The 13,325-nt window shown below is 36.5% G+C and overlaps 1 protein-coding gene across 7 annotated transcripts in view; it reads left to right on the forward strand.

The window, feature by feature from the left end:
- The window catches only part of PIP5K1B (phosphatidylinositol-4-phosphate 5-kinase type 1 beta), a 94,467-nt gene extending 88,531 nt beyond the window's left edge, over nt 1-5,936 (forward strand). For 4 of the 7 annotated variants that reach the window (XM_087957789.1, XM_087957790.1, XM_087957787.1 and 1 more), the window contains 2 exons: nt 3,410-3,465; nt 5,240-5,936. In XM_087957789.1, the coding sequence (XP_087813915.1) occupies nt 3,410-3,439 (30 nt within the window). In that variant the 3' untranslated portion in view covers nt 3,440-3,465; nt 5,240-5,936. The remainder of the gene's footprint in view (nt 1-3,409; nt 3,466-5,239) is intronic. The other 3 variants (XM_026675490.2, XM_087957791.1, XM_026675480.2) reach the window with 1 other exon arrangement.
- The last annotated feature ends 7,389 nt before the right edge of the window (nt 5,937-13,325 follow it).

The raw sequence follows: 13,325 nt of genomic DNA on the forward strand, positions 1-13,325 counted from the left end.
CATACATGATGATTACACCTTTGTTTGGTAATAGATTTATTTTTAGTTCAGAAATGGTTTTCAAAGTAAAGCATTGGAGTTTTTCAGACCCACCATCCAGTTCTTGTCTCCTAAGCACTTCCGATTCCCTATCCAGAAGGCACAATCTTTGTGTTACAAGGATCTCAGTAATGAAAGTGACCGTGGGCCACCTGCGAAGCGTCTCTGACGTTTTCTCTTCATCTCTTTTGTGGATGTGATGACGAGCAGATTGGTTATTATTACGGATTATTCTGTTAATTTCCCAGAGTGTTTCATTTCCATTTGCATATTCATTAAAATAGATCATGTTTGGGAATACTACTATAAATACAGACTATGTATCTGAATGGTCTAACATATGGCAACTCCAAATCTCAACAAATAAATGCTCTGTCTTACATATTGGTAAAAAAAATCAGAAAATAAAATACAAGCTGAATAGTCAAGATCTTGTTGATGACCCAAGCTCTGTAAAGGACCTGGGAATACTCACCTCTAATGATCTAAGTGCTAGAGCTCACTGCAACTACATAGCCAAAAAGGCATTAAGAGTTGTTAACCTAATCCTACGTTGCTTTTTCTCTGGTAATATCTCACTACTAACCAGAGCATACAAAACATTTGCTAGACCAATACTCGAATACAGTTCATCAGTCTGGAATCCTTATCACGTATGTGATATTAACACAATTGAGAAAGTCCAGAAGTATTTCACAAGAAGAGTTCTCCACTCTTCTACCCGTTATAGAATACCTTACGCCACCAGACTCGAAATTCTAAAACTAGAAAACCTCGAATTACGCCGTCTTCGGTCCGACTTAAGCATGGTATATAAAATCATACATTGCAATGTCCTACCTGTCAATGAATACTTCAGCTTTAACCATAACAACACAAGAGCACACAACAGATACAAACTCAAAGTAAACCGCACCAAACTTGATTGCAGGAAATACGACTTCAGCAATAGAGTGGTCAATGTCTGGAATACTCTACCCGACTCTGTAGTCTCTTCCCCAAACCCCAAAAACTTTAACCTTAGACTGTCTACTATTGACCTCACCCCTTTCCTAAGAGGTCTGTAGGGGGCGTGCATAAGCGCACCAACGTGCCTACCGTCCCTGTCCTATTGTTTCTCTTATTCTTTTATTTTTCTTATATGTACCCATTTCATATATTCACAACTATGTATACACTTGTACTTATTATCTTGTAAACAATTGACAAATCAAATAAATAAATAAATAAATAAATAAATAAATAAATAAATAAATAAATAAATAAATAAAAAATAAATATAAATAACTGTTTTAGGATTGTATTCAAGAGTAAGCGTTTCTTGCCCCTAATGATTATATTTTAAGAAATAAAATATACCTTTTTGAAAAAAACAATACAGATTCTAGGGGAAAGGAAACTGTTAGGGATACTGTAATGTCAGAGTACCTTTTGGCAATTGCCTGTGTCTGCGGCGCCTCTGTATTCAACATGGCAGATGTCAGGACATTTGAATCCATTTTTAATTTTTATTAACCATAACAGCTTCCTGCAGGGGAACTGTAAAAAGATAGCATAATGCAGCCCTCTGCTCAGAAAGTTTTCTAATGTTCTAGTTTTGGCTGATTGTAACTACCATACTTCGAATAAATAGTGTGTTACTTAGCTGCAAATATATTCTATCAGCTGCTGAAATTCTAGGCCTCTTGTGTGTGTGTGGTGTGTGTGTGTGTGTGTGTGTGTGTGTGTGTGAATAAATATATTTCTTGTATGTAGAGAGAGAGAATATGAGAGAGAGAATATTTTATATCTATATGCACTGAAAGACTTATATTAAAACTTCATTATTTCATCTTGAGAAGCAAACTCTGTGTGAGTCTCTTACTTTTATAGACTAAACACAGCAGTCTCTTCTTGAGTCAAAGTTTGTCTGTAGCAAAGCAACAAAAAGTGGAAATCACCAATAAGCAGTCTTTGTTTTTGCTCTTTTGTCCAAGTGTTAGCATTCATATACACAGCCACCCTAGTTACTCTGAGTGAAAAGCTTGATCCGAGCAGCCAAGATTCTGTTAAAAATCCCTTCTTTCATTTTAAAGAAAAACATTACCCAAAGATGATTTAGTATCTTTTTATTTTGACTATCTTTGTGCTTGAATACAAAATAACTTACAATAAATTCAAGGCATACAGGAGGGAAGAAAGAATGTGAAATAAAAAAGCTGAACAAAACAAGTCAAAGATTCAATGCCATTAGATATGTATGGCCAAACATAGAATGTCAGGGCCTTTTTATCAAGTTCTGTCGTCATCAGATGTGATATGCGTCACTGCTAGTGGTATTGATAAACTAACTAAGAATGAGCAGCTTTTGAATAGAGCTTATACCTAGCAATTATTGGCTCTGAACAGTTTTTTCAAGCTTGTTCTTTGTGGGATAAGGTCAAATCATGCATGCGTTTAATAATTTCATGCATAGAATAATTCAGTTATAATGTTACCAACAATCTCTTTATCACTTATTTTGCAAGATTAAAATCAGCATTTCAACTATTTTGTTAAGTGAATTAATTCTATTGCCAAAACTAGAACCTTCTAATCTTAAGTCTTCAAAGAAACAGTAAACAAGTTTCAGTGTTGTCTTTTAAAACACAATGCTGCCACCTATTGCTGATAAAATAGCACAGGCATCTTTTATTTACCTTGACATGCCATTTGTTATGTATAAAATTTCTAGCTTACTATTTGCCAGGGAAGCTCAGAACAAAGCAATAATGTACTGCTACTTATCCCAATTATCAGTTTCATAACTTCAGTTTTTTAAAAAATATTTTTAGATTATAAATGTAACTGCACTACAGTATTTAACTGCAAGCTTTTTAAACTTTTTAAACATAAAACAGTTGCCTGTTTTATATTTAAATGGGAAAAATATGGCTGATAAATATAACTACCAGTATTAATTGCCAAGTATTAATTACCAACATGATCTACTAATTTATAACCTATTAGTACAATTCCAGCTATCATAGCCTTCATATAATTAATAGGTGATACAAAAATAAGCACTCCAACCCGAAACAACATCAAACAGCATAATACATTAATCTGTTAAATCTGTATGCCCCTTAATAAAGCCCCTAAAAGGTAGAATTCTGTTAAAGTTAATTATGTAGCCATCAGCAGTATAAGTAGACTAGCGAAGCTATCAGTACTTTTAAGTAATGCCCAATGCGCATCCAAGTAATAAGGCCTTAGATTTGAACAGTAAAAAGCTTCATTTTCTTTTGTAAATAACAAAATTCATTCTTTCTCTAATTCCTTACCTTGCTCAAAAATATATACATTCTCACTCAGGGATTTCCAGATTTCATTCCTTTTTCCTTTACTTTAGCATCACAATCTCCAGAAGATGCTGAGATAAAAATCTAGATTGACATATGTTTTCTGGTACGTATATCAGCAGCCTCTCTAAGATGGAAAGGCTCTTTAGATCTGTCTCTGATACTGCACTGGTTGAAAGATGTTTAAAATATTGATATCCCACCTGACTTTGGATACCCGACTTTACAATAGAGTGTATTGTGCATTATTTGAAGGATATTCCTCCAATTTATTCAGTACTTCCATTGCTAACTATATAATTAGCTTAAGCACAATTCTATATTTTTAGAGACTTTATGAAGTGGCTTTCAAAGATTTATGTATTGTGCTGTTTTTTAGAGGTTTGTTCAGATAATTGTTGATTGGGAGCCACCCAGAGTTCAGCATAAAAGGGGCATATAAATGCTTTAAATAATAAAATATATTTAACCTCCACATGTGTTAGGAATGCATTTTCTATGAATTATAGTACCATCATATCTGAAAGGTGCCAGGCTGGGAAGGGTTGTTCTAGTGTATTGAGTATCACAATACTGCTATTCATGTGTAGTTAGTAAATAATGTATTATGCAGTATCATCAGTATCTAATTATGTTGCACATTATGTACTATGTGACTCATTCCATAAAACATGTACGGTTACCAACATTTTCAGTATAATTGAGTATGATTTATAGTTGTTGGGTACATTTTTTTTGAGCAGCATTAGATTTCCAACATGCTTCCCAACATTTATTTTTCTGTTAATCTGGTTGGATTGATTCTACCACAAATACTAAGTTCATGTAAGGCTATAAAAATAACTTTGGGGGTGTGTGTTGGTGAGTTTTGTTTGGTTTGTTTTAGTTTGTAAGGTTTCTTTTTTAGATAAATGGTTTTAAATAGCATCACAATTTTATTTTAACAAATACTAAACGCTTGTGCAAAATTTAATTTAAAACTGAATATGATAATATAGTTCATACCAATGTGACAAAATTAATGTGAAGTCGTGTAGTTAAATGTTTGGACCTCACAGAGTTTAAGTTTTTAAGCTTTGTCTAAGCAGAAAAGAAGCATTAATGTTGTTAAAAATAGATGCAGAAGAACCATCTTTGAAGCCAGACTTTCTAGCAGTTTTAATTCTGACTGTACAGGTGATATTATATTGTGGTCTCACAATCAGTCCTACCATGAAATTCCCAGGAGTAGAGCAGTACTGTCCTTCAGCTCAAAGATACTACCTTCCTGAAATACACAAACATGTTTTTCTAATAAAGTATATCACATGAAGAAAGAGTTATGTTATCAGTTTGATATCGATTGACTTTTGTTTTCTACCAAAATATTTAGCAGGCATATCGGCAGCATGTTGTATTTTATTATTTTAGAAACATTTTTGTTTCTAAAAACAAAACTCAATAACCTGAAATTGCTGCAGATTTCATCACATGTAATAGAATTGGAACACCCACTGAAAAAGAGTGAGTGATAAGGAGAGAAAAGGAAAACAAATATATGTATAATTGAGAGCAGATCATAAAAATGTCAGAAGTATTATTATTGTGCCACTGGAGATTCAGTTTTAACTGCCAAAGTATTACTCAAAAAATAGTTTCTAATATGTAACATTTTGTGTTTTTAGAAGAAAAATAGATCATTGCAGCAGCTAGCTGTTATTATTGTATAATAAACATGCAGTATTAAAACATGGTGTGATTACTATAGAAAAGCTGATCTATATCTTAGGACAAAAAGCAGGACACAAAGGCAGCAAAACATGTTTCAGCTTTACATGTGTAAGAAAATAAGACTCTTGAATTTTGTTCTTTTGTAAAATGTTTTTTTTCTCTTTTTATAGTAACAGAAGATGAAAGAAAATGAACATATTTTAACAAATGCACTTTCTGCACTCCAGATTTATGAGGAAAATTTTTGTTAAGCCTGGTAAACAAAGTCTTAATCATCAGAGCTCTACAGAAATCATCCAACAGTTCTTGAACTATAGACATCCCACCCTAGACATGGCAGATGAGATTGGAAACATTCCACAATTAATCATGGCCTGCTGTTGCCTGCTCAACTGTGAAGCCTTGCCTCTTCCATCCTTCCATCCTACTTCTACTTTCCTATTATCTTTTCAGGACTTGAAGGTGGTATTTTCATTTGCATGTATTCCATGATCATGGACAAAAATATCTAATCCGCCTTTCCTATTTAAAGAGCCATCTTCACAGTGGTGACTACTTTATCAATCAATTCTGCTTTTCTCCCTTTCCCCCAGAATTATGATTGCTCATCTGTTAATTTCATACAAGAGGTAGTATGTCTGCACATAACTTTATGGAAACTATCTTCTATAAAGAAATGTTCACTATTTATTAGTGAAATACAGAAGCTATTTATAACAAAGCCTTATGTTGTGTACATATATTGTCTTTGAAATATTTGTGATTAGATATATTGCTTGTAAAGGATAAATTACATAATTTATTTAGTATATTCTACTGTAAACTATAGTTTTATTGACAAATAAAGTATTTTGTTCTCAAAATAAATATTGCTGAGAGTCTTTAAACTTAATGGATGCCTTATTTGTATCAAATTCCATTTTTAGACTGCTATGGTACATTAGAGACAGGGTGAGAAAGGGGAGGTTCTATAAACTGCTTTTTACACACAACATGGTTGCAAAGCAAAATGCTAAATCAAAATAAATAAGATTTCATGTTTTATTTTTCATGGAGAAGAAGTGTGTAATTTACATTCCATCTGAGGAAATAATAGGACTTTTGATTAATCTTAAATAATACAAGCTTCAGATATCTGAAAATACTTAAGAATCTGGATGGTAAAATATAGCATTTTAAGAAATATAAAAATATCCATTTTAAAATGTATGTAGAAACATAGGATTGAGGTGTTTACAATGTGTGTTCCAGAAATAGAAAGAGATTATATAGCACGCAAACATGGCCTAGACAGGTTTTTCCTCCTAGCTACAATACCTCAAAAACAACATTTATGGAAGACCACTGGGAAATATAAAACATGAATCAGTAGAACAGATTGTGTGTAACCTTTTCTCCATGGCACTTTGATCTATAGTTTTATGGCTTAGAAAATATTCTTTCATGTAAGTGGAAGGATTTCTGTTTTTGCTAACTGAAATCTTGTCTTGCAAGTGAATGTTATGTTTGCTTATTTCTTTCAATCTGTATTTATGCATGAATAAAGTGGCCATAATACATTATTTAAAAGTTTACATTAAGTATGTAAAGGCTCAGGTTTGCCTCCTGGTCCATGGAATTTAAGTTTGTGCATGTTCGTGCACATATGTATATAAAAAATGTCAGCATAACCATACTGATTATCTAAGATTATTCTAGAAATCCTAAAAAAATATGATAACGCACCAACTTATCATGCTTGTCTTACTCTGCTCACTGCCAGAAGTTCGATCCTGATAGCCTTAAGGTTGACTCAGCCTTCCATGCTTCTGAGGTGGGTAAAATGAGGACCCAGATTGCTGGGGGCAAAAGGATGACTTTGCAAACTGCTTAGAGAGGGATGTAAAGCACTGTGAAGCAGTATGTAAGTCTCAGTGCTTATTGCTATTACCATCTTGGATTCATTCTGTCTGTCCCTAGAAATATTCCCAGTCCAAGACTTAAAAAGTGGCTTACTGGTTTCATCAGCTGATGCATCTAACTTTCAGAATGAGCAGCTGGGCTTCAGAATCTCCTTTATGGAAAAAAAAAGTAGTTTTTGCACTGAAGAACTGATTAAAACATGCCTGGCTGGTTTATAGGTCAGTGCTTTGTATGAACTCAAGGACAGCAGTTTATTTGATTTAAAGCATCTGGGCTATTTCAGTCAACCACAATTCAGCTTGCTATGGCTTTTGTATGTTTCGTGAGCATGGCCACACAGATGGCTGTTGTAAAAAATTAAGGATTGCTTTCATAGTTGAGCTGCGTGCATTTAAGCCAAAAGCTTGTGCTACGGTTGTTACAGTTGGAGAAAGGAGCTCCAGGGCATGTTGCACAAGGAGCACTTGCCCGCATCTCTGTAGATCAGATACCTCTCTCCCCACGATTGCACTGCAGCTGCAAGTCTGTACAATGCAGGGAGAAAAAATGCAGCTGCTTGAAAAAGTCGCAGACAAGCGGTGTGGTAACAGCCCACAAGCTCCAATACTTTTTCCCCCTACCGATTTGAAGTGCTGCATTGCCCTGCTTTGCTATTGTAGGCCCCAAACACTGTCTTAAGTGTTTCCTGTTTTTAATGCAGGCCAATCTCAATTAGAAGTAAAAAAGGAGAAACTGGGTGTCTTCTGTTTGTTTTTTTTCACTCAGTGACTGCCCTCTTCCCCTCACCATGCCCTCTGGTCTTCTTACCTGCTTCCCTCAAGGCATTGCCAGAACTCAACATTAAAAAAAACACCACACATTCGGCCATCTGCTGAGTCATTTGTGCTCATGTTTTAATTGAGAAGAGGAGAATATGAAGGATGCCCCTGCTAAGAATAAATTGGATGGCTGGATCTCAGAGCACAGCCCAGTGGGATTTAGAGAGGACCATACTGTGTTGTGACTCCAGGATTTGAATCTGTTCCATTGGCAGATGTGAGCTCGAGTGAAGAGGATCTGGCAGTGAAATTTGAGCCTGCATTGCTGAGTGATTTTGAGGATAGCCAGGATGAGGAAGTGGACTTGGCTATGAGAGACAAACCTAATTTATTAGAGCTGTCAGAGTCTTCTACCTCCCCCAGGTCGCCCTCTCTGATTATGCAGCAGCCGGTGGTAGATGATCAGGAAAATGGGCGAGAGGTTTCAGGAGAGGAGGAGGGATTTGAGGGATCCTGGCTTGATGTGAGAAATAGACGGAGATTGAGACGTCAATCTCAATTGGGAAGGAGGCGTCGAGCCGATGATTAATTGATGAGACTAACACGCCCCCTTAGGGGATAAAAGGAAACGGATTGGCTTGAGAAATTTGCCAGAAGCAAAGTGTCTTGTTAGAGCGAAAGTACTGTGAAGATTATCTGAGGCATTGTGATTTATAGGCACTTCGGGATTGCCAAACAGATTTCAGAACTACTGCTGAGGACTGGAGAAACCGCAGCTGTTATCTTTGTTGGGGTTTGTTTTTGATTGCTCACCTGTGGATAAGGGTGAGACATAACAATACTGTATGTCTGAAACATTTTAGGACAGAGGATGGATGGTGGTGCTGTCTCACTGTAAATACTAGTAAATCCCAATCAAAGCTGGAAATGCTTTTTGCAGATGTACTGGTGACCTACATAATATGGTCAGTTAACCCGGGGTGGGCAACTATGGCAGGTTTATGACCTATAGCCTTCTCTGCTGTTGCTCCTGCCCTCTAGAATATCTTGGCCCACCCCGATGTAAGGTTGGCCCCAACCCTCCTATCTTTCATAAAGGCCTAAAGACATGGTTTTGCCAGTGGGCTTGGGGCCTCGGGAGGAACAGCGCAATGGAGGTGGTTGATTGAGTAATAATAGATCCCACCTCTCCACCTGTGTGTCTTTGGTTTTAATGTTTGATTTTAACTTTTACATTTTAACTTATATGTAACTGTAAGTCATTCAGATTTACCCAGAATAAGATGGACAGCCAATAAATTTTATAAACAAATAAACAGTATGACTGGCTCAGGAATTCTGGGAATTGAAGTCTTCAGGTCATAAAGTTGCCATAGATGTCCACCCTTGAATTAAATCACAGAAATAGTTTGATATGAACAGTCTTTCTATGTTTCTGGACTGTTAGAATCATCAACAAACCAACATGTTAATATTTTTTTTTTTTTTTTTTTAAAACAAGTTTTATTAAAAGTTTCAACAACAAACAAATCATTACATATTGAATCTTTCCCTGTCTTTCTACAATAATTTCCCCAATATTCTCATAAAACACAAACAAACACAAACAAACATAAAAAAATCTTTTAGTAAAGTACCTTGGCCCCAGTTACCTCTCTTTGCATGGGCTAAAATAATAGCACATATCACTCTTCACATTTCTATCTTATTTAATCCATCTTAATTAAATCATTAAATTTGTATCTTTTGCCCATTCAATTATCCCTCTATCTCTTCTTATAATAAAAAAAAAATTTCTCCTGAAATCACTGATCAGAGTATGATGCCTTTCTATCCTCCCCCTAAGTTAGTAAAATTAACATTCAGCATAACAAATACCCAATTTGGTTCTGCTTGGTACATTCTATCCACCAAAAATGTTTAAATACATTGTATCCTCCTTTCCTTCGATATTTTATTACATTTTAAAAATCAATCATTATTAAAAACTTCAACATTTTAGTTTCTTATTAAATCTTAAACCATTCTAATTTACTATTTCAAATATAAATGTTACAATACCATCTTCTGTACCTTAGCAGAATCTTTCTTACAGAAAATTATATTTCATCCTTTGTCTCTAAAAAAAATCCCTCTTCTCCCATCCAATTTTAAAGCTTTGAGGCTTTTCTCCGCCTTTCCCCTTTCTTTCTTCCCCCACCAAATCTTCCCCCCCCTTCTTCTTCTAACCTCTACCTTGCTGGGATCCCTTCTCTGTTGTGTTCCCTTTTTCTCTTGTTTGTTATCATTATATTTACTTTGCATCATATTTTTCTTTTTCTCAAATGTTTTTTTAGATCTTAAGTCCTTCATTTTCCTTGCTCTCTTCCTTCCTTCTTCCTTAGATAAGTTTTGGGATTCAATGAAGATGGCGTCTTCGTCTCTTCCTTGTTGTTCTTCTTCCGTTTCCATCTGTTCCATTGTCTGTTGGTAATTGACCAGCGCCATTTCTAGAAATAGAAAAGCTTTTTCCATGCCATCTTTGCAGGCTGCTTTTGTTTGCTCATATTCATCCCTCAGGTCTTCAAAAAGGAAAGCCATTATAAATAATTCTTTTCTTTTCTTTATTCCTCTTTCTTCTTACACCAACCAAATATTCGAGAGAAAGGCAAAACAATCCCAAAATCCACAATCCTCAATAAATCCAAGCAAGCCAAAATTCCCCCTTCCTCTTCCAGGGGTGGTATCAAACAAATAAAAAAAAGAATCCAAGTCTATATTTTAAAGCCTTATTAAGATTGTATTTCTGTCCTCAAGTCTTCAAGGCATCTCCTCCAACAAGATCCAAATTAATATATTTTCTTTATCCTCTCCCTTCCGGCTTAATTCCGTCGGGAGGGAGAGTAAACTTTCCCTTCAGCACCTCAAAATAGCCGCTTTTTTTCCTCTTATGGAAGAAATCATCAGAAAACCATCTTTTCCAGGAATTAAATTAGATAAATCTCAAAGCCCTGGGTCGACCAAGAAGAACTTTTACTTTCAATAACTTTCTCTTCTTCCTCCTGCGCATACTTGCCCGGCTGTCAACTTCTTTGTGGCGGCCATTACGGACCGCCGCTGCACCGTCCTGGTAACAGGGGGTTCTGCCGGCCAGGAGGGGTCTGCAACACCCCAAACCCTTCCTCCGGATCCCCTTACCTTCAGCTACCCCTGCAGGGCAGCCTTGCTCCGCACCCGTCCGGGTCGGAGCCCCAAAACGGCTAGCGCGGCAGGGATCGCGCAGCTTCGCGAATCCCTACCGCTCGCGAAGCCGACAAACCGGAAACTCCCAACATGTTAATATTTTTAAAGGAAAGGCAGTCGTGTCTGTCAGCTATACAGGATTGGCAGGGACTGTCATGATTTTGAGGCCCTCCGTGGTAGTCCAAACAAGAAGCACAACCAGGATAGCAACTCTAGCTTTCTTGTAAGGGTGTATTAACACAATCTTGCATGTCTGAAAGTATTTTTGTCCTTTTATCTCCAGGAAACTAGGGAAGGTCCCTTCCAAAATGCTTCCCACAATTCCTCTCCTTCTTTTATATGCCAATTGTCCAGCATTTGACTTCTGTCTCCCAAGATCATTCCCACGTGGTGGTGGAGGCATCCTGGAGGAAACTGCTTCAGTGGAAAATGCAGATTCCTGCCCATGCACAAAGTCTGCCTGTCAAAGAGAGCACATGTGAAGGAAAAAACATGCAAGAGAAAAGACTTTGCTACTAGCTGAAGTCTTAGGCTCTACTATAAATGTATCGTTGTGACACATAAATACAGATGAACTCAGGTGAGAACTAGACCAGGTGTTCTCCACTCACTGTTTGGGAAAGGATCCTGGGGGAGGGGGGAGGGGTAGAAATGGCCGGCAGGAGGATATATTCAATTTTTGGCCTGGTGCTTGATTCTTTAGGAAACTCTGACAAGGTACTTAAGCCAGTCAGTCTATTTACATTATGCCTCTCCAAAAAAAAATAAGCAGTACTCAGCATTTAAACAATTGGTTTCCCTGTACAATAAGCATTTTATTTTATTTTTAAAAAAAGCTGATTAAAGGAGGGAAGAATTCCACTTATCCTGTTTTATTTTTAAGAACTATTTAAGTGCTGAATTGAAACTATTCCTGTCCAATCCTACATTTTAAGCTGTGTAATTGGTTTTGGCACCAGCTGGATAAATTTGTTTGGGTGTAAAAGCGAACCAGTTTCAGGACTGTCACTGATCAGTTTGTGACTGGGAGACTACTGAGAGGCCCTAGAACCACAGGCGTAGGCTCAATAGGTTACAGAAAACTATTCTGGAAGGAGGGCAAACCACTTCTATCCTACTGATTGACTGTGTAGTTATCAGGAGCTGAGATTAAACAGAGTCTTTAGCTTGCATTTGTATGATTCTCAGAACTTGTTCGACTTGATTTTCCAAAGCCACAGCACATTGTTTCTTCCAAAACAATCTTTAAAGGAATACTAGATGACCCATGACCTGTTTCCTTACCTAAAAAGAGAAACAAGAATGGCCACTAACAGCTAACAATCAGCTGTGGAATGAAACAACTGCAGAGTTTTGGGTCTCCAACAAGGTAAATCACGTTGTATGTGCAGTGTTCAATGCCTCACAAAACTGCCTTGCAGAGACCTAGTTTACTTTTCCAGGCCCTATAATCTGAGAGCAAAATCAATATGCTGTAGAATGTTTTCCAATGCATGTAATTATTCTAGTCTGGCTACTTAGCATAAGGAAGGCAAACAACAACCAAGCAGAGCACAAAGAGAAAACAGCAGCAGTTTTCAGACCTAATTTGAACAGGATTTTTTAGCTCTGGGTAAGGCTATATGTTTAGCCACAGAACATGTAATTAAAATGGTGGTTTTCTTTTTGCACACAATACACAGAATGACAAACAAGCCAACCACATTTTATCCTAGCACATTGAAAGAAGACATGTTTACTTTATGTTTCAGTGTTTGGTGTGAACCCAGGCAACTGGGATGAATATTGAATAAACCATCCGCACCATAACTGATGGCTCTTAGCATGTTTTGTAAACCCTATAAAATATTCAAAATATATAAGACGGTTAGACTATGATTGCAACAAGTAACCCAGTGACAAAAATTGTAACTTTCTCTGTATTATGCAAAAGTTCTATTTCATGTATGTTACTATGTAGCAGTAAGTCACAGAACCCAAGTGAATGTGGCAGGAAGGCCCTACAACAGGAGTGTCAAACTCGCAGTGTCATGTCACGTGATGTATCGTGACTTTTTCCCTCTTCACTAAAATGGGGGTGGGCATGGCCAGTACATGATGCATCCGGCCAGCGGGCCACAAGTTTGACACCGCTGCCCTACAAGATGCTAAAGAAACGAAAGTTTGCAGCTGTGTTGTTTTATATTTTATTGCACTGAAAAAGTCAAAAGTCACCACTTTTTTCTTTCTCTTTATACTTTTTTTTCTTTCTCAACTTTTTTCTGTATTTTTATTTTGTAATTAAATTTAATTAAAATATTTCTAACATATGCTAAAGAAAAAGGTTTGGGTTTATTTGATTTGAAATTATAGTTTGTAGCTTGTTATTTAGTTT

Source organism: Notechis scutatus, chromosome 2 (genome assembly GCF_049901735.1).
Source record: "Notechis scutatus isolate UNSWTSFEM ecotype Mainland chromosome 2, rNotScu1.2, whole genome shotgun sequence".
Taxonomy (NCBI): Eukaryota; Metazoa; Chordata; class Lepidosauria; order Squamata; family Elapidae; genus Notechis; species Notechis scutatus.